Below are 26,680 nucleotides of genomic sequence, written 5' to 3' on the forward strand. Positions count from 1 at the left end.
GAGGGAAAAAAGCAGCAAATAGTTTCAAGAACTGTAGATTCTTTTACTGTGATCCTGATTTTACCAGCTATACCTACCATGAGTGGCATTTTAGTTTGAAGAACTCAGCAGTTTTCTAAGCTGTGTTTACTTGGCCACATTTTAGATGAGGCATTTCAGATTTAGTTCACACAGTGACCACAACCCACCCGTAGGCACTAGCAAGGGAATCTGAATGCTTAGAAGTGACTTTCACTTGTCACTGAGGCCTTGGGGAGGAGAACGGGAGTAAGGGACAGATGAAAGGAGTGAGAGAAATGCCAAAGCAGGCTAAATGAGAAAAAGGAAACGTTTAATTAGTGTCTTCTGTAAAACTTTACAAATGTACAGCATAGTGCAAAAACGCAGTCTCAGCACATCACCTTCAAGTAAAATTAACAATGTAAAAAGCTGAGGAACACAAGCTTCCTTCTGCACAGGAATGGCTCCCGAGTGCTCTTCCTGGAGGTTCCTCTCTCACCATCAAGCTCCAATCTCATGTTTTTACAGTAGAGCAAAAAGCCTAAAGAAAAGCCCTGGAACCCTCCTGAGAGGCTGCTCCCCACGAGCACAGGCTGGAGCCTGCCCTGTAGGACACAGCCTGAGACAGAGCCAGGGCCCAGCTGCACCTGGCTGTGCCCACGGGCACCCCTCCCCAGGGGCTCATTTCTCAACCCCAACCAGACAATCCAGTCTGACATCAGCTATGCCCAGCCTCAAGCATGTGACAGGCTCCATAGAAACACAGAAAAACTACTCAGGAGCTTGAAGTTAAGCATGTGCTTAAATACCTTGTTGCATCAATACATTCAGTGTTAACAGGACAGCAGCCTGGCATGTGGAAGCTCAGAGAAGGGTGTAAATCTTGAACCTGCACTGTCGGTGTCAGGAGACACCAGGCAGTTTTCAATTACCTATGAGAAAATAAGTAAACAGAGTGCAACTCAACGACTTTCCATCGCTGGAAAGGGCAAAATAGGGTGGAAATGGGCTGATCTAGGTGAAATTTCTAAGCACAAATCTGTCAAAAAGAAAAACCTTGTCCAGGATACACTCAAGCACATCATCTAAATACCAGGCCAGTGGGGGCTGCTGGAATTTTCCCTTAGTCCTGAACAGAAAAACAGTGGCCGGGATTAATTCAGGAGCTCTCACAACCTCGCTCCTGCACAGACCACACCACCAAGGCAGTGACAGAGCTCCCAGCACAGCAGTCAGCTGGGCAAAAATGTGCTCAAGAGTGAATGTTTCTGAACTAACACATTTGTTCACATAGTGATAAATGGATGGAGGAAAGGGCTGTGACAGGAAGGTCCATTTTAAAAATGCTCATCTTATTGAGGAGCTTCTGAGCCTGCACTTGTCTGAGTGGTTAGCTACACTTTGGGGTGGATGCTGCTTGACCACAAGGCTCAGAAATGTGGTTCATCACCAAGAATTGTCATGGCAATGAAGGCAGGCAAAGCATTTCTTCAGATGATACTGGCACAGTTTAAACCTCCCTGTCTAAGCCCTTAGAAGGCCTGAGTTAATTGAATTTCCTGGGTCTGTCCTACTGCATTTGGGTAACCTTCCTAAGGAAAAGCAACTCAGGTAGAAGGTACTGAGATAAATAATACGTTCTCATTAGAACTACAGCATAAAAAACAAAGCTCTGCTTTGTTGAGAAACTCAGTTGTCAGAAACCACATGGATGGGGAAGGTTAGCTCAGCCTTAGAGGCTGGTCTCAGATGCACAAAGGACAGAAGAAAAGTCTGTGGGACATGGTGGACTAACCATTCTGCCTCTCTCCTACACTGAGCAGCTGAGAGTCCGTCTAAAAAGGGGATCCAATGAATTAAACTGTTTAGTCAGATCTTACACATCAATAAACCAACAGGCACATCTTGGGCAAATAGAACCAGTCAAAGCCAAGGGAAAAAACCCATTGGACTGGACATGAAATACTTAGCCAGCACCAAAACCCAGAGTGCACTCCTTCAGCCCTCTCTGCACATGGAAAATTATGCGTGCAGAAAAGTCTATCCCTTTTCTATTTTTCAAGTATGGAGTGCCCTGCCTATATATAAGAGAAAATAAATTTGGGGCAAAACAAATTCCAAATAACAAAAGCTCTCAACTCAGCATGGGATGATTTGTAGCCTGTGATGGTCTGTAGCTCCCCTAAGAGCCAGAGGCACATTCTTGGTGGGGTCACTCAGAAAACAAGCTTTTACAGGCCCCAAGAGATCTTCTTCCTACTCACCTTAGGAGGAACAGGTGCATCCCATCAAACCCAGAAAATGGTTAAAAAATCTTTTTAGAGCATTGGACTGGCATGTAGAACTATTTTCCTATTCAATAACCAGCATCAACAAGGGTCAGGCATCTTAGCTAATCTGTGCTGCCCCAGTAAAATCCAACAGTCTGCCATTGCAGGCACTAGTCAGGATCACTATTTTATGAAGTCTCAGATGGACTTTCAAGCTACTCTTCACTTGAGTTTTAGTAAAAGATTTGAAACTTCTAAAGCATTTTCAAGGAAAAAAAATCCTGGCAAGTTCTCACTCCCCCTCAGAGCAAGCACCAGAAGTAGTTTTGTTTTAAAAAACACTAAAATCCAGGTGCACGGAGGGTAATGCAACAGCTACTGACCATTTCCACCTACTCAAAAAAAAAAAAAAAAAAGGACACAAAAAAGAAACTTTCTTTCGGGTTTCTGAGTCAGTTTTGTTTCTTCACATTCAAACCTGTGGATGCTTGGATGGGTGGGAGGGAGGTTTTGTTTCTTGGGAGCTACATCACTGGCTGTTGTCCATGGAAGAACTCAGGTTTAGAGGGATATCCCCTTGGACATCCCCAGAGGACATGTAGGAAGCTATATTTTCAGAAGGAACATAAAGCGATGAATTTTCAGGCAAGCTGATGAGGTCGTTCCCAAAGATGGACTGACGGTCAAGGAGGAACTGCTGGGCACTTTCAAGGATGACATCTTTCCCTAGGAATAGACAGCAGAAAATTCAGCTTCTAGAAGGCAGGTTGCCTGGTTTTACATAGATAGAACTGAAAAATGACAAATCCCAACTGCAGCAGCAACTGAGGAGCCTCACTGCAGCAAAATGGCTTGGAAACACCTGAGGAAAACTTGGACTGACTCAAAAGCCCATTAAAATCAAGAGGAGTCTCTGCAGGTCACCTGAAAGCTGAGATACCTCACAAGTGAAAAAGGGATGACTGAATGTTGGAGACACTGAGACAAGGATGAGAGCAGCTGCTCTTCTTCACTCAAGATGTGTTTTTCTCCCTCTTTGTAGAAAGGCTTTGCAAACAGGGCATACTCAATGACTCTCTTCAGTGTACCTGGGCTTTTAATGCCTTTGAGGTGCTCATGAAAGAGGCTGAGGCTGGAAGTCCTTGAATGACAAACAATGAATCAAAACTGGGGAAGGTTCAGGTGGCTTAAGCACCAAACTGGGGCTCACAAGAGCTTCTCTTTCAGGTCTGTCCTAGCAGAACACACATGAACATACATCACGATTCCACAGCCAGGGCAACACTCCTGGATTCTTATCTAAGGTCAATAACACACTTTATCAGAGTCAGCAAGTGGACCAGCTGGACTGTTCCCTTGAGGTCTCCTAAAAGGTCTGGAGAAAGGGACACACAGCCTGTGCCTCTGGCTGCCAGCAGCTACTGGGACACCTCCTCTGCATCAGGAACCAGAGGAACCCCAAGATTGTACCAGCTCTTACCACCCCTACCCACTGAGCTCCCCACATTGCTCTGAGGTGGCAATGAACAGGCAGAGAAAACAGTGGAAACACTGACAGTCGTGATGGGGACCCACTGCAAAACCAGTTCAATTCCATTTACACCTCAGTTTATCCCCCACCCTTTTCCCACTGCTCAAGAACTGTGGGAACACTGCTGACTGACAATCATGAAAGCAAATGTGGTTTGCTCCCTCAAATGGCAAACAGTCAGTGCTGGATATCCTATCTGGCTGCCTGAGCTCCATCCTACTGCCAGGTCCACAGAGCTGCTGCTGCTCCTACCTGGGCAGCTGCTGTTGAATTGTGGGTTGAACACTTTTGGGGGCAGCTCAGTTGCACTCTTCTCCAGATCCACTGTGAGTCGCTGCATCTTGATGCAAAAATATAAACTACAATGTACAATTATACAAAGACAAGGGAGCTTGTTAGAACTAGGCCATGTCTGAGCACCAGTGCTTCACCCCACTGCACAACACCCACAGGAACACAAGCATCCTCCCTGCCCAGCCTCTCCTCCCAGCCTCACTGCCCTTCCCTAGAACAGCCACACCATGTGCTCAGGGGCAGATCTGCCCAAGGACAGGGCTGTGGGAGGTGCAATCCCCTCTTCAGCATTGGCTAATACAGTGTGAAGCTCATGTCACATGAGGGGCCAGGCTGCTGTCACTGTGGCTGCCACACAAAGCAAACCCACAGTCCTCTGCAGCCAGTAACAAAGAAGAAAGAGATTTTCTTTCCATTTTCCAATGCCTGTCTTTAAAGCGAAACTGGTTTTTGCTTACACAGTGCTCTAGGCACAGAGCTCCTGCCTGCATTGCTTCCACACTTCTCCATGCTCATGACTTTCTGTAGGACAAGCAAGAGCCCCTGGGAAATTTAGTGGGCTCAAGGACTGAACTATTGAACACTGTAGCCCCCTTTCCTGTCCTTTTCTTGCAATTCTTTTTAAAAGGTTATAGCCCTTGCTTCCAAAACTTGCTAATTAATATTAACTATTTCTTAGACACTCTTCTTCCTAACACTCAGGAAGTGGAATTACCTAGTAAATTCAAAATTATTAAAACATTAAAAAGATGTTGATACCATGAAGAAGGCTTAGAGACCTTTTACACTCCATTAGAGTAGATAACACTCTACTTGAGCATCTGTAGAGATATCTGGCAGAACCAACCAAGCCTTCATCCAACTTGATTGTCATCAAGGGCTCTGAAAATTCACTCTCTATCACACAGGAAAAGGAATCCAGCCATGCAATACACTTCCAACCTTAATCCTTCTGTGAGTCTACAGTTTCCTTCACTGTTTATTAAACCTGCTCTTTCTGCACTGCAGAAATGTCTGTGTAAGTATCAATTCCAAAGAAATACTGCCAAACAATTTCTCCTCGTTTTTTCATGTACAGTCATGCAGGAATCTCTGTTGTAATTACATGGTATTTTACTGCTCCTGAAACATACAGGGATGGCTGCACTTTGTGAAGGTATATTGTATAAAGAGTTCTGGCACTAAAACACTTCATAAATCTATGGTATTAGTAGGATGTGACATTCTCACTAAGAGAAAGTTTAGAGCAGCCAGTTGCAATTAAAGCCTCCAGGACACCAACAGTCAGTCAGAGCTTGTCTCCAGACAAATCCTGGCTGAGTGGGAAAAACAGGTCAAGAGTATAAAACAACACTGCCATGGTGTCCCCAGGAGATGCCTACGTGCTGTGCTCTAGCTCACTCTCCCCTCTGGTTATGAAATCACTTCCTCAGTTATGCACAAGCTCTGCTTCATAGTTCCATTATAATTTAGGCAAGGAGATCCAGGGGAAAGTGTCCCTGCAGTGGACAGAGGCTTTGGAACAGGATGAACATTAAGGTCATTCCACCTGGGCCATTCTGGGGTTCTCTCATTGCTGTTTTCATAGCTCAGAAACACATAGCTCTTACCGGGGGCAGACTGGCTTCCATTTCAGTCAAATTCCATTCACTCAGAGATAAATTGGGATTAAAGACCTGTTGGGACAAAAATACAGTTATGGCTGTGAAAGGTGGAATGGTTTGGGATTCTCCTGGCCTCCCCTGCCTGCTGGAGGGTGCAGCCCCGCACTGACTGGAGCTGCAGCCAAAGGCTCCTGTGCTGACTTGAGGCACAGCTGGGCTGGGGACACTTGTGCTGACCCATGAGCCCTGTTGCCTGCCAGGGGAGGGACAGCACAGACACCCCATACCACTGTCCTGTCACAAACCAGGGCAGCTGCACACACAAATCAAAGCCCTTTTCTGCAGCTCTTGAGTCCTAGGACACTCCCAGACTGATATGACTTTTAAAAGCATTCCAGAATTTAGTCACTGTTGTATCAGAGCTTTGGTGGCAATTTCTTGACAAGTCTGAGCAATTTGGGAAAAGGATCTGTTGATCTGAGGCCAATTTTGTGGTTCATTCTCACTCTTGTGACAGTTGCACAGAGAGAGAAGTGTGTCAGTAACGGGAAAACACTTCCTAATGAGAAACAAGAAACAGTAACCAACAGTCAGTGACAGAGCAGGCCATTAGAAAAGATCTCTGTAAAGTCAGAATCAACCACAGACACTTGGGAACTGCTTGAAGAGAATAAAATTGATTTTTTTAAAATTACTTTTCACTCTGTTTATCCATGCAAGCTTACAATGTGCCTTTATCTGAAGCACCTCCTCAAGGGGCCATATATTTGACATACAGATTTTTTCTTACATACAGTGTTATTTGATTATTGGCAAAAACCTTTCATATATCAACTATATGTACAACAGAGAAATAAACAAACCTTCCTATTTCTGCATGTCTGCTTAAGAAAAAGCCACCATCCATTTCTAAAGAAAGGTGATCTAAGAACGGAGACTGATAAATAGCTCAGCAGAGAGAGGATTTTACATTGGCTACACTTCCCAGAATATGAGGAAGAGGGGAAGGTAGAAAAAGCTAAACAAAATCTAGGAATATATAAGATGTAGAATATGCAGAAAATAAATTAACCCCTACAAAGCAATTACCAAACTAGCTAGAGAGTCATATTAAACCTATTTATTTACATAACTGTGTCAGGTCTCATGTTGATTTCTTTACCAAATGCAGTGTTTTGTGCCCCTAAAGTTCAAATATGCATATTAAAAAAAAAAAAAAGGGGGGGCACAATTTAAAGCTGAAATCTTTTGAGCAGGTCAAAACAGAGCTGTGACTACACATGCTACACATGGCAGACAAAATGCCACATGAGAACAAGCAGCATGACCTGAATCACAGCCCAAAGGAACCCCTGTGAACTTCACAGCTCTTTTGATGCAGCCTTCCAGCAACACTCACATCCAAGAGGCTGGCAGGCTCCAGGCTGTACTGCTGGCTCCTCAGCAGCAGCTGCAGCCCCTCCAGGCTCCAGTCAGTGCCCTCCAGTGGGTCTGAAATATCTGTTCTGAGAAAACACAAGGGGAAACATTGCCACAAAGGAAACTTGCAGAGATCCCTACAGAAAGCAGGACTGAGCAGCCTTCCAAAAGGATGTTCCTGTTTAAATCTCATTTTGAAAACCAAGAGCACGCTGTCAGCCTGGGTTTATGCCATAAAACTTGGTTTAATCCCAGAGTACAACTCAGCAGACTGGGCAGATGGTAAAACAAATGGGACAATCCCTCTCCTGGGTGACACGTGGTTTGGGGATGGATAGTCTGTGCAAATCTCCTCAACACTGGGAAAATGAAAGCTTTCCTTAGAATAAATCCTTTTAGAAATGCATTTGGAACCAGAACAAGCTGCATTGCCATTCTCCTTGGTCCAAGATGCCTGAATTAATGTTAACTAATGCTTTTTAAAGGAGTGACTTTTAGCTGCAGGCATTTACCCTGCAGGCTGCGTTTACTACAGACATTCAGCTAAATGAGCAACAGTGAGGCCCTGCTGTGATCAAACCCCCCAAAAGCTATAAAAATTTTCTTTTAAAATCAGTTCTTTAAAAAAGGGATTATTTTTCTTCTAGTAATATGTTTTTCAGCATCCAGTGGGTTCAGAGGGAGGACTTTGATTCTCTGTAAGGACTTAAAGGAAAATGGAAGCTTTTCTGATAACCCTACTGAGTGTTTTGGGTTCCCCTCCCTGACAGTCCTCCTTACATTGCTACAGTTGCTATCAAGAATGAACTGCAGTTAACTCCACATCAACCACCCAGCTGCACCGTGCTTTCCTTCAGCTGGACACTCCCCCATGACATGGGTGATGTTGGGATTCCAGTCTCAGAGCACAGCCCCAGAAGTGGCTCACTGGGGTCCCCCTGGGGCTGAGCCTGATGTCACAGTGCCAGTGCCCTGGGCAGGGGTGTAGCACAGTCCAGTGCAGGCCTGCAGACAGACACAGATGCTGCTCTGGGCTCCAGCTGTCACTCAGACCTTGGGCAAATCCCTCAATGCAAAAAGCCTCTTCCTGCTCCCACAGCTCTGAAGCACATTCTCTGTCAGCTCTTCCTCTGCTGGGTCCTTCAAGCAGTTGATCCACATGCCCCCTACTTCTATGACCTGTCCCCTGGCATTCAGGGCTCCTCTAGCAGGTGCCACAGGTCCAGGATGGAGCTCATCAGGCTGCACTTGGCTGCCTGCAGTCACCCTCCCTCTCCACCCGGGGATGGGAGCAGAGGCCCACGAGCAGGCAGGCCCACAGCTCTCCCTGGTAGCCTCACCTGTCCAGCAGGGCCCTCCTGCCTCTCCTCTCAGGTGCCTGGGAGGCCCCTGGTGGGGCTGCAGCACAGCTGCCTTTGCCCTCCAGGACAGACTGGACCATGGCCACGGGCAGCACCGGGGGCTCGGAGCAGGCGCGGCAGCCGGGCAGGGGCACCTCGGGCTCCGCGCTGCCTTTCACTCCAGGGCTCACTGGCTCCTCCTTGATCAGCATGAGGCACTTCTCCCTGCAGCAGAGACAGGCTCAGCACCACACACAGCTGCTCTGCAAAGGCCTCGTGCTACTGGGAAGGGCAGGAGCACAAGGCCTTGCTTTCACTTCCCATCAAACTGCTGCAGAAGGTCTTTCCATTTCCTCAGATGGGCAAAAGAAGCCAGCAGCCTCTCTTTTCAGCAAGCTCCAGGAACATGCTCATGTATTGCTGGAATGCAGCTGGAATATCTGCAGTCATTTCATCAGTTACAGCCATAATGAATTTGCCCCATCCAATTGTTTTGCAAATATGGAAAATAAGTTTCTATGCACTGATCATTTCTTGAGTGAGTGTTAGGGACAGGTTAAAGGGACACTGGGCTAAAGAGACTCCCCTGAAAAAGAAAAGTCTCTACCCTAGAGATAAGAATGGGATCAGTAAGGCCATCCCATGCAGGAGTTAGGATTGGATCAGGAAACACTCTAGAGATCCCAATGACTCAGGTCAGGATCTTGTGGCCCTGCAGGACTTGAACAGAAGCTGTTGAGATCTGACAGTCATAGTCAGATGTCTTACTGGGTTGGAGGTAGAGGTTTGCCTTTTCCAATGGGAGAGGCACCCCACATTGTTTCCAGATGGACAAATGACAATGAAGTTTTGTTCAGAAGCATTTTGTGTGTAAAAACCTACTCTGTATTACTTGTAGGAGACTTTAGAGCTCCTTGGGAACCTGCACAGCTGCAGCCAAAGTGACAAAGGCACGGAGATAACAGGGATGGTATGTGACACTACAGAGCTTTCCTCAACATTCCTTTCAGATCATCTTCTCATCTTGTGGGGCCCAAATTCCCACCAGAAGCACAGCTGATTTAGGAGGTACCACACCTGAACTGACTGGGGCCATGGCTGGCTCAGATGTTAAAGTCATGCAGACACGGAACAGATCAGAAGCCACCAGATGGCACTCAGTAATTAGTAGAAATAAGCAACTTAACTTGAAGGTTATATTAAAAATTTTCTGCTTTAGAAATGGCTTCCAGGTTTGTTTTTTTTTTTTTTTAATCTGAAGCTCTCTACATGCTTCTAGTTAATTTTATGGCTATGGTTTCAATTATGCAACAGATTTACAGGCAATTTCTAGAGTATAACTAGAAATTATACTGCCTTGTCTCTATGCCTGAGAAACTGTTTCCATGATTCATCTGTCTACTTACTTTCCACTGACATAGCTTTAGCTATTCTGCTGCTAGCCCTAAATTCACTGCATGTCTGTGGCAGGAAGAGATAAGCATTAAAATACCTCTGCATTCAGTTCATAAGTTACTGGGGCCTTTTCACAGAAAAGTTGTCAAACATCGGAAGTTGTTGTGATGCAACCTTTCTGTTCTCATTAGCTGTTAGATGTACAATTTGATTGCTTCTTCCCTGCCAAAGCCAAAAGGAAACCCTCCTTTCTCTCTCTCAACAAACCCAACAAGTGTTAGTATCTCATTATTTGATTAAGTCTGAGACAGTCCCTGTCTTGAGACTTGGGACTAAAGAAAGATGAAATATTTCTTGAAGAGGGGAGTGGAAGTTCTCAGCATGCAACTCAGGACTTTGTTTTGAAAGTTATGTTGTTATTACCCCCCTCTAATTCTGAAAATCTGACCCACTTTGCAAACTGGAAAAAAACATTCTATCCCATATCTCTACAGAGATTTGTGAATCAGACAGAAACTTTAGTAGAATTACAGCCACACTAAACTCTTGAGAAGAGTTGCATAAGCATGTTTATACCCAACTCTCCCTATTTTTAATCACAAACATGTTTACCTGTCATTTTCAGGAGGGGATTGCATATTCATGATGTTGGATGGTGATGCTTCAGTAACATCAGATATGATGGGTCCTCCAGCGATTGCAGGGCTGTTTAAGCAAGAGGCAGGCTCTGTCGAGGGCTAAGAGGAAAGCAAAGTCATGTAGATTTATCCTTCTGACCCCAAAACAGGTCCAAGGCCCTGTCTGAGATGGTTAGGGTTTATTCACTGTGACTTTGAGTCCCCCTGTATGGAAACCAAGAAAGCTTTTACCTACTATGCAACATTCTAATTTCCTCTCACTTTTCCTCCAACCGCACAGAGGTACAGGTGTGAAATAAACCCTGTGAAGTGTCAGCAACCAAGAGGTTTTACCATGTCTGACATTTTGCCTAGACTGCTCAGCTTCCTCTGCAGGGAAAGATGCAACACAGCCCAACAGGGCTGTATGAGCCTCTCATGCCAGCTCACATATTTTAACTGCATGACAGAAGTGTCTGGTGTCTGCTCTGATGATGGTGGGGATCCCTCAGAGGGTTCAAAAGTATCACTTTTAGAACTCACTTCTTCCTCTCTTCCCCCAAGGTGAACCAGGCAGGGGTAACAACATGGAGAGTTCAGTGTGCAGGGTCTGCCTTTCCCCACAAAACCCATGGCCTCCCTCATGAAGGCATCCATGGAACTCGGGAACTGAAGGAGTTTTAAATGTCACTCAGCATAGCAAACCTCATTTCCTCTTCAGTGCCAAACTATTGCCAAATTACTTACTCCATAATCTCTATTACTGCTCCAAACATTCCCCCCCAGCCAAAGCCATCAAGGGCCCAGAGGCTGAACCCACCGACTGGATGAAATAGGGCTCCTGCAGGGGCTCTGGGGACAAATGCCGGCTGAACTTGGACACTGGTGGAGCTGAGATCCCATTGTCAAGCATCAGAGGTCTGTGGAGAGAAACAGTTTTGTCTTCCAGCATGTACTGACTGGCTCCTGGCTGCTCACACACAAAATATCCCTGAGCCAAGAGCTCTTCTCCCCTGTCTACTCTGGTTCTCCTCAGCTGTAAGAGTCATTCTTGCCTGGTGTTATGGGCAAGGAAGGCTAACAACAGTTTTGGAGGAGATCACCACCAGAAAAGAGCACTGCCCAAACAGAGAGGGGAAGGATGCAGACCTGCCCAAACCTACCCAGGGCCCCCAGGGAGCACCCTGCTCTGCACCAAGTAGCTCCAGGCTGCACACCATCCTTTCCTGCAGCCATTTAAAAGAGGCAGGAAAACACAACTGTGAAAGATAAAACACTACGGATGCAGATATGGATACAAGAGCTGAGGTTTCTGGAAGACAGACCTTTGTGTTTCCAAGGAAGCAGGAACTCAAATTACCTTGCAAATTGCAGCTGGTTGTGTGAAGTGTAATCCCTTATCATAAGGGGTCAATACAATTGCTGTGCAGGTAGTTCTGTGCTCTTCTGCCCTTTTCAACACAGTTTCTCACTAATATTTGCCTTTTTACAAAAAAGCAGTGGTCTAAGACATTTCTTGGGCTGCAAAGCTTTTACAGGGTGGACACAGCCCTGACCATGAAAATTAGAGGTCAAATCTGGCATTTAATTTCTCTGCTTGCCCACTCTCCTGGAGGAAAATTTCCCCAGTCATGAACCTCAGCAGCTGCTATTCTCCCCTTGAGCCCTTTTCTTTGCTATCTGCAGTGTTTAGCTCTTCCAAGAGGCCCAATAGAGGTGGTAGGCACAGATGCACATACCCTACTGGCTTGTACAGATTATGGGCTTCTTCATTCAATCCTGTGTTGCCTTTACAATCCTCACAAGAGGAGTCAGTCAAGAACAAGGACGCCGACTTAATGAAAATTGACTCCTTTGAGCTGCTTGTGGGAGGTCTGGCTCCTTTCTCTTCAGCATGGAGAAGTTTCCAAGTTGTCAAAGGCCACAAGGTAATAAAGGTAGGAACTGGAGGCAGGTCCCTGTCCTCAGCAAATTCCACTCAATAGTCTCTTCCCCTTCTTTAAATCACAAGCACCACAGGGCAAGAAAGGCATAGCTGCTCTCCTGAAAGGCACTAAGCTTCCTAATTCAAGTCATTCTATTCACTTGCCTTTAAGAGCCTATCTAAAGATTCCCCTCAGCTAAATTTTTTCCTCACCTTCCTCTTTGTAAGGCCTGCAGGTTAACACCACCAAGCCAGTGTTGGATACACACCACATTCAGTGACTGTGGGTCGAACTGAAGGTGTCTGTGGGCTGCCTGCTCCTACTGCTGCCAAGTGGCAAAACTGGAACATGCAGGAGCAGCAGTGGGGTCCTGCCCTTTGGCCTCCCTCTAGTTAGCACTCCCATGTCCCACTGCGCGCTGTGTTCCCCAGATAAAGGTCACGAGCTGACACGGTGCTTCTCTAGAGAGCAGTGAATGGGGCCTGTCAGCAGGTCTGACTCTGCACTTCAGCCCATTCAGCTCCCATCACCATGGAGCCCGGTCCGGTGACCGCCCGCCTGGGCGAGCTGAGCTTGTGCTTTTACTGAGGGGGCAGCATTATGCACCCGTGAGCGTGTGCACCACACACGGGGACTTACAGCTTCCTCTTTATCCCACTGCTGCTGGGGCTTGATTGGAGCTGGCCAAACAGAAACTGAATCAGCTGTCAGGAGAGATCAAAATCCAGTGTTAATCAGCAGAGTGATTCAGCACTCCCTGCTCTCGCAGCCATTTTATCTCACACATTCCTCCCTCCCAACAGCACCCCAAAGATGGGAGCAGCCATGGAATATAGGAGCCAAACTGCATGAGACATTGGAGCCTCAAACAGAAATGAGCTGTCCAGGAACTCAAAACAGCCTGCCTGGCTTTCAAGGGACACAGCCAGGTGCTTGCTTTGTGCAAAGGTTCCTGGATGCATGTGCTCAGCACTTTCTCTCTTCACTTTGTGCATGAAGAACTCCAGCTGGTCCTAACAGACCCGTGAAGTACACATGCAAACATTCCTAGGCCTGGAGTTAGACCTAGATCGATTAGAGTTTTCATAGACATTTAGAAGAGGTGCTGTAAAGTCTGGCAAACACTTTGCAAGTGAAAGATGCAACTCCCTATGGAGAGCCTGGATGGAGGTCTGAGCTCTTTCAGTTGAGTTTTTCAGTTCTGTGAAATATCAGTGTTGATATAACAGGACACTAAAAAGGAAGCAGAGTAGCTTTGGAGAGGAATCACTTAGCAACATATTCCCAGGTCAGCTTGAACTTAATGCTCTGCTTTGACCTCCAAACAAAGAGAACATTATTATTATATATCACAGCTGGCTCTCACTCATTGCTCAATATAACAAAATAGAGTTTTATAAAAGCCTCTACAACGAAGCATGTGGCCGGTCCAGCCTCAGAGCTGGAGGAAGGCTTGATAGCCTCATGCATTTCTGTCCAGTCCTATGACTCCATGATGCCACGTGAGGGTCAGAACGTGGGGACTGGGATGTGTGATGTGCTCAGTCATGTCAGCACTATTCAGGAATCACTGGAGAGGCCTTTTCTATATTGGTCATGCTAGATTTTAAGGGAGATGGTTCTGCAGCCTAAAAGGTTGTACAGTAATTCCTCAATACCAGTAATGCCAGAAAATGTAGCAGTTGCTGTTACATTCCCCCAGCTGGGCAATGGGTGGCCAATTCTGCCACCTGCAGCTTCCCACTGGTTCTGGCAGCAGTGGGCTTCCTCTTGTGAACAAATGGAACACTTGGGAAGCCCAAAGACATTGGTACAACTAGAACACAGCCAACACAGGGCAATTAGTGACAGATGTGGTCTCCTGCCCTGGATTTCAACAGAAAAGTGATTTCTAACATCAAAGAAAGGACTGACACAGAAATTAAAATCTTTTGCTTAAGGGCACGGTCTGTGCTTTGTTAATGACCTGTTTGTATAGGACACATAAAAGCATCACACAACTTAAAAGAAAGGGAAAATAATTACACTCTGATATCACAGTGTGGAAATTATGGGATGAGAAAAAAAAAAATCAGAGGAGGACACAGACCAGACAGCACAGGCAAGTTTGGAGTTTGTATGATAACTACCTTGTTGATGACTTTCTGTTGCTGTGAGTGGTTCTGCCGCAGAGCTACAACTTCCCGCCAAAGAACTTCATTTTGTCTGAAAGTGAAACAGACATTTTCCATGAGAACAGGAACACCAACAGCCCATGGTGCTGCCATGATGCACAACAGATTCAACTGTGCAAAGTCTGTCTCACTTCCGGACTCTTGCAGTGTTTGGCTATTTCACTCATACAAGTGGTGGTTCAAATGCATGTTTGGTAGTGACTGGAGCAGACAAAAAGATGCTCCTGCATCTCAGAGCCTTGAGCTAGGAGGACTGTAATGATGTTATTAGTGGGAGCCACTGATTTAACCCAGCACAGACCTGTGTCCAGCTTGCAGGAAGAAAATGTATTTTCTGTCTGTAAATGAAGCAGCACAGAGGGGAGCTTACAGGCTTTCTCTAACAGTCAGCCCCACTAGGTGGGATGGAGAGAGGCAGAGTTTATTTACTGCGCTGCCTTAAAGTCTGGATGCCAGCCAAGTCCATGCCGCTAAAGGTTTTGCCAGCCAATTTATCTCTAGAGTATATGGATGTACCTAAACTGTCAGGCCAGCAAAACCTATCATACAGGTGAAACTGATAAATCCTTTTGCTTTGTAGTCCTTCCAGTGTGGATGGATGCTAGAACCGGGAAGGGAAGGTCCAGAGATCTGAAGAGAACAGTAGAACAGCTTGTACAACAAGAATCTCTGCAGTGAGCTTTCTGTACTTGTCCTGACAGGATTTTCAGCAAAGCAGCATTCCTTAGTCTGACAGCTTGCACTGGAGTTATGTCCTAATTGTTCTTCATCAGTGTAAATTTCTTAACATGGATTCAGCTTGGGATTTCTCCTCTGTCTTAGTTTATAAAAATCATATTATTTTCATCACTTGAATGCAACTTTGCCAGATGGAGGGAAGGAGCAAGCAAATCAAAAGGGAGAAAAATTAAAATCAATGCCAAATCACTAATACTGGAACTCCTTAAAAATTAAATCAAATGCAAGCCCAGAAACTCATTGCTGCTGTATCTGGATTTCACAGTGCAAACTCATGCATGTGCTAAGTGTGGGAGTCATTAAAAGTTGATGCAGGATAAAAATATGTATTCATTGCATGTAAGGTGCTGGTTGGAATGAAGTTTCCCAGTATGCAGTGTTACTCTTAAGGCCCACAATAAAGGGTTTGGGTCTATTTGATTATTCAAGTGCTATTTAAACAAAGCTCTCTGTAAATATTAAAATTCTGGAGGCAAATAAAAACCTCTCCAAGTACATGATTTATAAAACCATATCCACTTCCTAATCTTTTAGTGACCATGTCTGTGTCAGAAAATCCCAGAGACTCAGACAGCTGGAGGCAGCCACATGCAGGAAGCATTGCATCAGCTTGGTTTGCTCTTATCCAACAATTCTGGCCATGTCAGATGACACAGTCTCAGGGAGATGAGTCCATGGACTAAATTACACACAATTCTTATGTTTTATTTACAACATACTATATTTTTTAGGCCAGTCATAAATTTTGGAGGTGAATGATGGCAGAAAGGTAATTTCTTAATAGCTGGAGTGGACTCCACCACATTTCTGCCAAGGACTCTTGTATGTGTGAGAGTTACATCTTTATCACCATTCCCATCTGGAGGCAATAGTTATCTAAGTCCCCAGGTTATGCACATATTTCCTGTCTGACCTTCTCTGTGCTTTCTTCATCTGTGAAGGGAAAACAAATGAGACAGAGAGGCTGAGCATTAATTCACATTTTGTAGATCAGATAGAAATCCTACATCTTGCTGTCTCAACAGATCTTTGGTCAGTCCCTGGCTCCACATGCTCCCTGGGGAGGGAAGTGTGCAAGGCTCCTCTTTTCAACCATTCCCCACTCCAGAGAAGCAAATGCCCATGGAAGCAGCCTGAGTAGGATTCAACTCACTGCTTCATGTCCTGCACTTGACACTCCATGTTCTCCTGCTGACTTCTCAGAATCTGTACCTCGTATAGCAACCTGCTGAGGTCCTCCTGGCGCATCTTGGTCTCCTCACTTTTCACTACTGACACCTGAGGAGAAAGAAATCAAAGGTGGGTTTTACCTGTGCAAGAAGGGCCATGGACAGAGAGATTCATTGTGGTGGCTCAGGTGCAGGACTGTCACCAGCTGAAATACCAGGATAGGCCACATGCCAAAGAGTCTGAACTACCCTAGGGGTACTATTGCAAGAGCCAGATAGAGGAAAGAGCAGGACAAATTTATTCATACAGAGGGTCTGCTGACAGAACTACATTCCCTGTCAGAGCTGATTATAAATCAGCTTGGGGGAAAACAAGTATTTTGAGTATCAGGGAGGAATTGATCTAGATTGATTTAATCTTTCTACTTTAACTGCAGATACCCAACTGAGCCTCATGTTTTACAGGGATGAGTCTGATGAAATGCTTCAAATTGACATGGAAACTGCACCAGGATTTCCAAAAGGCTGTTGCTCAAGTCCCTTTTCAGAAGTTTCTATGCTAATTCAGTGAGAGAACAACACTTTGGGGATATGAACAATAGGTTAAAAGACAGAAAACAGAGGGCAGGAGTAGGCTGTTTCTTGTATTAAAAAAAGAGGTGGCTGTTGAGGACACTGCAGGACTTATGCCATATTTCTCTAGGAAAGCAGTAACAATTCAAAGGCAGAAGGGTGGGAAGCAAGCCTGGCCCTGCAGCACTACACAAACATCTTGTGACAGAGAGCAACAGAGCAGAAAAACACAGACAAAACTCTGATGCAAGCCAAGCCCTGCAAACCAAGAACCCCCAGCCCAGGTGCACATGTGTGTGGGGAGGACAGAAACAAGACCAGGGTGATACTGGAGTTATGCTGAGCAGGATCTGGCAGGTGCCTGTTCTCCTGTCCCACACAGTGCCCTCACCTTCCTCTTGATGTGCTCCAGGAGGTGCTCATGGCCCTGCAGGAAGCAGAGGTGCTGGAACTCAGTGTCGTCCCTCTCAGGCTTGACCAGCCCCCCCTGCTCGATGTTCACCACCTTCCTGAAGCCATCTGCACAGAGAGGACACAGCCGATGGGCAACAGGACCCAGCACTCCCTCCACCTCTCATCCTCATCACTCTTGAGGACAAATCTGATCACCCTCCACACTTTTTGAGCTGCCAGTGCTTACCCCTGGATATGTTTTTGGGCCATAACCACCAGAAACACAGGGCAAGGGAGAGCCCTGTGCATCCCACTGGCCACCCCTGCTGCAGCCTGTGCCATGAAAGCCTTTCCATCACAGGCACACTGGTTTGCCAGCAGCTAAAATGCCAGCTCTTAGGGAATTCCTGTCTCAATTTGCAAGCCACAGGGATTCAGGGGAAGGTTTTTCAAAGGCACAGACCATCAACAGGTGCCACTTTTGGAAAAAAGGGTCACATGCACATTTGGAAATCTGCTTTGAGTACTTCTCTGAAGTCCTTAAAAGTTTCTAAGCTGTATTTAAGGACTGGCCTAAAATTTGCAAAAATGCTACTATAGAGTGAAATAGCAAAGTCAAAACTTGACCAAGGAACTCATTAAAAAAATTCCAAGAACTATCAGAACAATCATATATCATATTGTTGAAGGTGCTGAAAATTACACCAAATTTAAATTACAACTCCTTTAAGAGGTAAAAATGTCTGATCAGCAAGGCAAGATTTGCAGGGAGAACTATCTGTTACTAGTTCAGCGATACAGCTGATGAAAGGGATAAGCTCAGGGCACAGGACCCACAAGAGCAGCATATTCTGGGGGAGGTGTTACAGTTAGTGGCTGCATAAACACTATATAGAATAAAATGGAAAATGAATAATAGGTCATCAAATCAATGAAAGAGAAGCAGAACACCTGGTAGGTGAAAGTTCTTAGCCCACATCCTGAAATGTAATCTAACAGAAATTCCATGCTGGAATTTAAGGTAAACACAAGGAGATCAGTATTCTGGGATGTGAGAGGCAGATCCTCTTTGGCAAAATCAATAATGCCACAGCAAGTCATATACAAGAGACCCCAAAGCTTCCTCTGCACAGTTCTCTCCCATGCCTCCTGTCCCCCCATATCTGTGAGGCCCACATGTCTGGGCCTGGGGAGCTGCACTCACACATGTTCAGCTGCCGGACGAAGCTGGCCATGTTGTTGTGCTTGAAATACTTGGGCAGCACCTCCTTGGCAAAGCGGCCTTGGTCGAACACATGGAAGCTGGTGCCATTCTGCAAAGGAGACAAGGACAAAGGCAAACTCAGAGGAGCATCCCTGACCACAGGACATCCAGGAGGAGCCCTACAGCAGGGGAAGTCTTGTTCTCTGAACTGCCACCTTGAAGCTAAGAGGAGTGACAACAGCCCCCAATGACAGATGTGCTCCTTTCAGTTCTGGTACAGTCAGGCCTCTGTGGCGGCAGGTTTGATCCTTTTCTGCTTTTTGTCACTGCTTAGTTGAGAGTCTTGGATGTGAGAAAGAAAGCACTGACTTTTGTGCCCAAATAACTGGTAGGTAGTCTGTGGACTTCACAGAAAGACTCGAGTCTAAAGAAGGCCCTGAAAGTGGGAATTGCCATTATAACCTCCTTGTTCAGATCTAACCCCATTCCATCCGCTCCAGAGCACAGCAGTTCTGGAGGGAGCACTGCCGGGAGACATGGCACAAGAAACACAGCAAGGCAAGAAGCAAGTCTTCTCTGGAGACACCACACTTGCCCAGATGCAAGAGATCAAGGAAGAAAAAGGAAGGCAATTGTGTGAGCTTGTTTGGGACACTGAAAAGAGCCACACTTGCCCAGAAGCAAGCTCTACACACATTTTATTGATTATTTTTAATAGTAAACAGCCACAAGGGCAACCCATAAAATGTTGAGTCACGCTTTGCAGTCCAAGCTAGCAACACACATGTTAATCAGATAAAGCTTCCATTTCTGGGGTTGCATTGCAATGATCCATGCCTGCCAAACAAGGCAAACTGCCTGGGACTGCTGGCAGAGAAGATGGACTGCAGGCCATGTGCTTTCCCTGCCTGGCCTTGTACCTGCTGACAGCTACATCAGTGCAATGACATCAGCAGGTATTAGGGACTTGCCTCAGCTGCAGCTGAGTTTCAAGGGACAAGAGCTAAGGACACCAGATCCTGCACCATGCTGGCAGGAAGGGGTCTGAGACAAGCCCACAGTCATCCTCCTGCTGTGTTCAATGCTACCACCAGCAGACAGAGGTGTGTCAGCCTGGGTGGGCATTCCACAGGGGCTGGTTTGTGACACAGGACAGTGTTTTGTAACAGCCCTCAGGCTCTGTGTGCAGGAGGAGGGTACCAGTGGTGTGAGTCCCACCTCACACCATCAGGGATCTGCAGCTCCAAGGGTGCTCTCAGGGAAGTGTGGAAATCTCTGAAACAGGGAGTGCAATCAGGGCCATGAGATAACTCAGTGACTAAAGAGGGGCTGGTGTGTGCCTGCAGCCTGCCCATGGCTACAGAAACCAGCCAGCTGGCCAACCCTGCTGCCCTACACTGCATTTCCACCACCACATTGTGCCAGTTGCCTCTGAGCTCAGGCTCATTTGGCAGCTCCATCAATTAACACCCACTAACACTTTGGCTCTGCTGCACTTCTTGCTCCTTCCTTACTACTGCAAGCACTGAACCCGACTGTGCCTCAACAGTGCTCTCTGACGATTTTTGGGGTCTTTCCTATCATTCCTCACCCCGTGCAGCAGAAGCAAAGGCTGATCAAGCACTTAAGAGATTCACTGACAACCTGCATGTTGGAACTATCCTGTCTTTGAGAGTTCGCAGACAGAACAGCAGGAACCAGGGTTTCCCAACATTGCAGACACTGCCCTGGGGACCCAGCTGGTTTATTCTGCTTCCCTTGTGCTTCTGCCCCCTCATTCTGGGATACAGCTGTGTGTCCTAGGCTGGACCCCCGATGGAAAATGAGAAGCACAAGAGTTTTGTATACCTCAACAAGTCCTTATGGGGGAATTCAGGGCCACAATGTTCTCAGAAGCTGGCACACTCAGAAAGGCTCCTACAGACACCAGAGACTTTGGGGTTACTGTCTGCTCACTGATGAACTGTGCATATCAGTTTGTTCCCACACTGCAGCTGTGCCTTGACTGTTTTACACCACAGGAGTACAAACTCAGAGAAACTCTGGAAGTCTTCTCTGCCCAAAGCAAAACTGACTCTGCAGCACAACAATCGTGGCAGATGCTTATCTTTACTGCTTTTGACAGAACCACCAGGACAGACATTTGTGCTCTGACAAGACAAGTGCTAGTCCAGGAATTTGCCAGTTCTCACTTACTGCACTTCCATTAAAAAAATTAATTGAATTACTTCTTGCCCAAACTGCCACAGACAGAGAGCAGACTTTTTCTTTCCACTTTACAGCAGACTTTAGTGTATATATAAACCATTACTGCATCTCCTCTCCATCTCTTCTACATGCTAAGAAACAGTTCACAGGTCCTTATGGGTCCTATTTTCTACAAGTACTGATTACACCCAGAAATCTTAGGTATGCACACAATCTCTCAGCTAAAACATCACCAATTTATAAAAGCTGAAGAATATGTGAAACATGGATACCTGCAACAAGGGGAAAATGAGATACCTAAAAGCCTTACCAAAACCTCCAAGGATGCAGTTGCAGCCAATGTTAGTTTACAGGAAAGCAAAGCACAGTGGTGATCAGTCAAAAACAACGGTGTTCTAAGTTTAACAGGGAGGGGACTATTTACATAGGTTGGAAAATAATTTCTAGCTTTAAAATCCTTATTTACAACTTGGTGGTTCTCAGAGGTATGGCCATGTAACACCAGCATCAAACAACCACGTTCACAGATACCAATGCAGCTCCAATCCTCTCTCAGGTTTTGAATGAAAAGTCTACTGGACACAACGTATATATAAGAAAGGCTACTTTAGACTTTTTTACCACCCCCCTTTAAATTTGCTTGTGTTATAGATTCTTGATTTTGGAGAACAAGTTTATGCACACAGTTTATCCAATAACTCCCTGCTGAAAACAAATCATTTTATTTGCAGCAAGTTGTAGGTCAAAAGCACAAAGTGGTATCAAAGCGTTGTATAAAGAGGATAAATAATTTTATTTCTGTGATTGCACTTAGTATATCAATGCCTCTGTGACAAATAAGAAGCCAAAGAAAAGCAATCTGTCCCTATGAATCTTTACAGACAATATATACCCACATCACCATGATCATCACACAGACTCATTGAAAAATCAAGTAAAGTTCTTCCAAAATGATTTAGGGTGTTTAAATTATAGGTTTGAGCCTGAGTACTCAGTGCTGTTTATCTGCTGCCTTCCACCTAGACATTTGTGAGAGGCTGCTAAGAAATACACGTGAGATAATACCAAACAGCAGTGAAACTTTTTAAGGGCTTTGCTAATTTCCTAGAAAATGTTAGGGAGCTGCAGATTCAAGCAAGGTGAAAAATACTTCTCTCAAAGCATGTGGAATTCTTAGAATTAGAACATTAGACACTTTTTAGGATGTTTCAAGTGAAATATGTAAATACTATAGTTAAAACACCCACAAAACAGTTTCCCCTCTGAAACAGAAAAGCCACAATATTTCTGATGAATAATACCAAGTATATCCAGAAGTGCCTGAACTTGAATCCTGGTTTTTGCACCCTGCCAGTGACTGGGCAGCACCTGCCAAGCAGAGGGCAGCTCCTGTGCCATGCAGTTCTCCTGGGTTTCCCCTGTTGTTGCAAGCATTAGTGACACCCAGTACCTCTTGCACTTACAGAACTCCAGCAGATGAGATGGTTCGTTTCAGGGTCTTCCACCAGCGTCCAGAGTTTTGTTAGGAAGGCTGGGACATTGCTGGAGTATCCATCCATCACCAGAGAGCTGGGTGAATCCTGCATAGCTTTGCAGTGCCCCAGCTAAACTGACCCCATCGCCCTGGGCGCGCCTGCTTCCCTGCACGCGCCTGCGTCCCACAGAGAATGAGCCACCCAATTTTATCCCAGGCCAGTGGAAAGTAGGCAGCCAGGGAGTCACATCAGCAGTGCTGCTCACACTCTTAAAAACTCAGCACAATGGGATGGCATCACCAGCCCCAGAGAACAATGCACAGAATGAAAATGCACCGCAGCCGATCTCGCAGAGCTGTGAATAAATCCGCAGTGTCATGCAAAGGGAACACGTGCTGCCCACCTTATGCTGGGAGGTGGGCAAGTCACCAGAGCAAACCCACCTGCCCAGAGTCTGGGGGACACCCAGGCACAGAAATCACAGGTTTCTGAAGGCACCTGAGTTGTTAGCTTGGAATTTTCTTGTCCTAAACTTTGGCTGGCATAGATGAATGACAGCTGGCCAGACTCAGGGCTGTACATCTTCAGCACGACTTTGAAAAGCCAAAATTGTAAGAAGGTTTAGCTGCTATTTTATATGTCAACAGAAATTATTTAGCTCTTGCATGAGAAAAGAGGATGCTTAAGCCAGCTACACATAGAATCTATTAGACAATATGGTTTTATCATTAATATAAAAGTGTTAAATAGCTCCAAATACATGTGTGGCTTAATGCCACGGTAATTTCAACTCAGAAACTGCTCTTTAAATAACATAATAAAATATAAAATCAACAATAAATTTTCCTGAGGTCCTTAGCAAAAACTTGCAAAGCTCAACATTCCTGCTAAAAAATGGAACAAAGTTCTCACAGGATGCCTACAGAGTCCTTTAAGGCCAAACACTGAAAGAAAGAGTCAGGAGGTGAGAAGAGACAAGATAAGTAAGTGTCAGAGTAAGGACAACAAGACATTAATTTTTTCTTGCCATTTTCAAAGGGCAATTTAGAACAGTGTACCTAAGAATGTGGTATTTCCCCTAAAACACAAATCACCATTAGGGACTGACAAAACCCAGCAAGTCACACAAATTTGATATAAGCAGGTAATAGTCATGCCAGGTAATATCATCTCACACAGAAGGCACAAGGTCAGCAGTGCCACAGCAGAGTGGAGGAGATGTTTGACACACACTGGAAACAAGGATCAGGTTATTCCTGCAAAGTGCTTGGACAGAGGACCCCACTCCTGTCACCTGACCTCTGCGAAGTGCCAAACAGAGCTGGAAGAACAGCTGCAGCCCCTGGTCTGCACCCCTGGAAGATTCTGTGTTCATCTCAAAGATAATACAATATTCAGACAAGGATTTCTTCTGGGATGCAATGCCACAGTTCTGGCACTGGAGCAGACATTTTGTCAATTCAGACATGAGAAAACTTCCAAAACTACAATTAATTCTCAAGAGTCCCTGTTGAGAAAAATTCAGCAAGAACATCAAAAAAGGCTCAGACACACCATAAGGATTTAACTAACAAATCAAACTGGACTACAGAGGAGGTTAAAAAAAACTCAAACTTGAAATTTCACCATATTTTGAATTTGAACTTAAAAAATTATGAAAATTTCTTGGTCAATGGTTTTTTTCAATCAATCCTAATAAGCTGACTGATACTTTTCAAGAATTAAAAATGTCAGATCAAAGCTTTTTTGGGAAAAAATCGTCTTTTTTCCTACAGTGAGGTTTTGCTACCCTGAGTAATAAAAATGCAAGGGAATTTTCTGGTACTGCTGCACTGGTATTCAAAAAGCTGAGATAGATTTCTCAAACTGTGGGGGGAAAACCTCTTTGCAAGCAGAAGCTCTGCACAGAAAACAGCCTCACATTTCCATTTTTTTACTGATAGTGCAACAGAAGGCCTAGAGTAGAAACCAGAAGCTTAATGACAGTGGTCCTTGCCTGTGATGAGGTGTTGCAGTTTGGAAAAAAAACCTTTTTTGACTTTGACTCCAGTTTGCAGAAACTGTACTTACAAGGTCTGACACAATAAGGGAAAAATGTATTTTAATCAACCTTTCCTGTGAACTACAATGCAGAAAAGTATCTGGGAAGAAGGTTTAGGGCATCAGATCATTACCTAACTTTTCCATTTCCCTTCTTCCAAAATGTGTTGCACCTCTCTTCTAGATTTCTGCACAAACTAAACTACCACCATGACATGTTTTTTCAGGCCTCTCATAACCAAGCAAGAGATTTTTAAAAGCAAGCATTCCCCTTCCCAGGCCAGCACTGGAGTGTGGGCCAAGTCTCACAATCTCACTGTGAATTTCATGGCATGCCCTCTCTGGGGCTGTGAAAGCCCCAGGTCCCAGAGCTACAGCATTCCCTCAGCAGTGCAGGTTTCATTGAAATGAAAACCTGTGCACCAAGAGAGCCTCAAAGAAGGGATGGAGCTGAAACCCCTGAAGCAGGAACGGAGCAGCAAAAAGCATGAGGCAGAGGGGACACGACTGCACGTTTTTCTAGAATGTGCTGCTTTGAAGAGTGACTCTACTGGGAGTGTGAGGTGGCAGCAGCACAGCAGCTCTGCTATCTTATCTGCCATCATATCAGTGACAACCCCCTTCCCACCCAGCCCAGCTACAGCAGCCAAGTGACACCGTCCTGCTTCCTTCCTGGGAACTCAGCATCTTTTGCCATCTTCTCTGACAATCACCTCAACACTCGGACATTGCTTCTCTGCTTTTAATACTGTCTCTAACACACATCTGCCAAAGAGTTCAGGCAAAATGAGATCTCATGTGTTCAGCTCCTTTTGTTTTATTATTGCCTTAAAGCCTTTGGAGCCATTAAGAAAAGGATTGTGAATCTCATAGACAGAGCATGCTTTTAGCCTTCTGACTGCTGCCAGCTCAGGGCAGCCTGTCCTATCCCAGAGCCAGGCAGACCTGCCACTGAACCCTGACCCCCCAATTCTGTGCCAGCTGAGCCCCACTGAGCCACAGCCTCTCCCCTCACTGCCATCTTTACTTCCCAAGTGGAAAACAACAAAATGAAACTCCAAGTGCTCATCAAGCACTTTGATTTCACCCCATGGGATGCTCCCAGAAGGCACAAACTCAGCAAGGGTCAGCAGAGGAGAAACTTGGGGCTCAGCTCCCCATTCTTTTTTTACCCCCACAGTATACAGCAGGTGGATTGGCTATAAGGACAAAACATTTCCAGGACATGGGTGGGTGATGCTCCCCACAGCAATCACTGTGTGGTTCCCATCTGGTTCTGGGAGCCAGCACTGCTTCAGGTTTAGCTTTTGTAGTGAAATGTTGGGATGCCCAGGTTCATTTAGCCCCATCAGACAGACCTTAAATGTATGAAATCACTTGCTTACACTGTTAGCAAGTAAATGCTTTGTTTCCAGAAGCATTGGCACCATCAGGCCTGCAGACCCTGAAGGGGTCTGGGGGCACTGCCTGCCCCCCTAGATCTGACCCTGGGTGATCCAGAGCACCCAGGAGATCCAGCCCAGATCAACCCATTTACAGATCTATTTGAATCACGTCTTTCCTTTAGCAAACAAATTAGGTTTATATTGTTAAAATACTGTTGTTGTAAAATAGCATCAGATATATAGGTATTTTTAGTGTTTTAAAATGCTTCCTGCTTTTTTTGCAGTTCAGCCCCTCCAGTTTGCACAAAACCACTGCCAAGCCAGAGTGACTGCAGCTTGCACGTGAGCCCAAAATCTGGCCCCAGGCCCATGCCAGCTTTTCACCAGCTGGGACAAACAAGGGAGCTGCTGCTGTCCTTCAGCTCACAGGGCACCTATGCAGGGCAGATGGAGCCTGGGCAGGAGGCCTCTACCTGAGGTTGAGCAATGGAGACCAAAATCATGCTTTGCTTGGCACAGAACCTCTCGTGGACTTGGGAAATGCTGCTTCATTCTCTCTACCTATCCAAACTCTCAGCAGCAGCACTACAGGGAAAAGCTGGCAAGTGCCAGCCGGGACCCACCAGCCTCGCCTGTGTCAGCCACAAGCCACACAGGGGCTTCAAGCCACCGCACTCGCCTCCATCCCTAATGGTCCAGAGAGACACATCCATCCCAGCCCTCGGGCAGCTCTGGAGCCACCTGAACGGAGTATTTCTGACAGATCCTCACTTACACGAGACACCAAGGCACCGAGCTGGGTGGGTGGCCTTGCGACGGAGACACCTGGAAGCGCCAAGGTGTCGGCAAGCCCCGTCCGGGGCTCCCCGCAGCAGCCCTTGCCCCGCGAGGCCTCGGGGCCGGCACGGCTCGGGCGGGCCTGGGCA

At 45.8% G+C, this 26,680-nt stretch overlaps 1 protein-coding gene across 2 annotated transcripts; it reads right to left on the reverse strand.

Moving 5' to 3' along the window:
- Positions 1 to 310: 310 nt before the first annotated feature.
- Positions 311 to 26,650, reverse strand: HSF4 (heat shock transcription factor 4). Of its 2 annotated transcripts, none has more exons than XM_059857170.1 (13): positions 26,530 to 26,650; positions 18,647 to 18,755; positions 17,441 to 17,568; positions 16,461 to 16,585; positions 14,525 to 14,600; positions 13,035 to 13,099; positions 11,291 to 11,390; positions 10,466 to 10,590; positions 8,459 to 8,683; positions 7,099 to 7,204; positions 5,706 to 5,771; positions 4,054 to 4,141; positions 311 to 2,996 (listed from the first exon to the last, which is right to left on the reverse strand). In XM_059857170.1, the coding sequence occupies exons 2-13, from the start codon at positions 18,675 to 18,677 to the stop codon at positions 2,800 to 2,802; spliced, it is 1,332 nt and encodes a 443-aa protein (XP_059713153.1). In that variant the 5' UTR covers positions 18,678 to 18,755; positions 26,530 to 26,650; the 3' UTR covers positions 311 to 2,799. The 2 variants fall into 2 exon arrangements, with proteins under 2 accessions (XP_059713153.1, XP_059713155.1); XM_059857172.1 differs by lacking the exon at positions 26,530 to 26,650 and adding an exon at positions 22,318 to 22,440.
- Positions 26,651 to 26,680: the final 30 nt, after the last annotated feature.

Source organism: Haemorhous mexicanus, chromosome 12 (assembly GCF_027477595.1).
Source record: "Haemorhous mexicanus isolate bHaeMex1 chromosome 12, bHaeMex1.pri, whole genome shotgun sequence".
Classification (NCBI taxonomy): Eukaryota; Metazoa; Chordata; class Aves; order Passeriformes; family Fringillidae; genus Haemorhous; species Haemorhous mexicanus.

Bases quoted from the DNA above. Each gene is read 5' to 3' on its own strand.
- HSF4 (XM_059857172.1), bottom strand. From the start codon at position 22,440: ATGCAGGATTCACCCAGCTCTCTGGTGATGGATGGATACTCCAGCAAT. The intron at 13,100-14,524 runs GTAGTTATCATA...CTCTCCTGACAG, and splicing joins AACAGAAAGTCATCAACAAG to CTGATTCAGTTTCTGTTTGG. The intron at 2,997-4,053 runs GTAGGAGCAGCA...GTCTATTCCTAG, and splicing joins ATTCAACAGCAGCTGCCCAG to GGAAAGATGTCATCCTTGAA.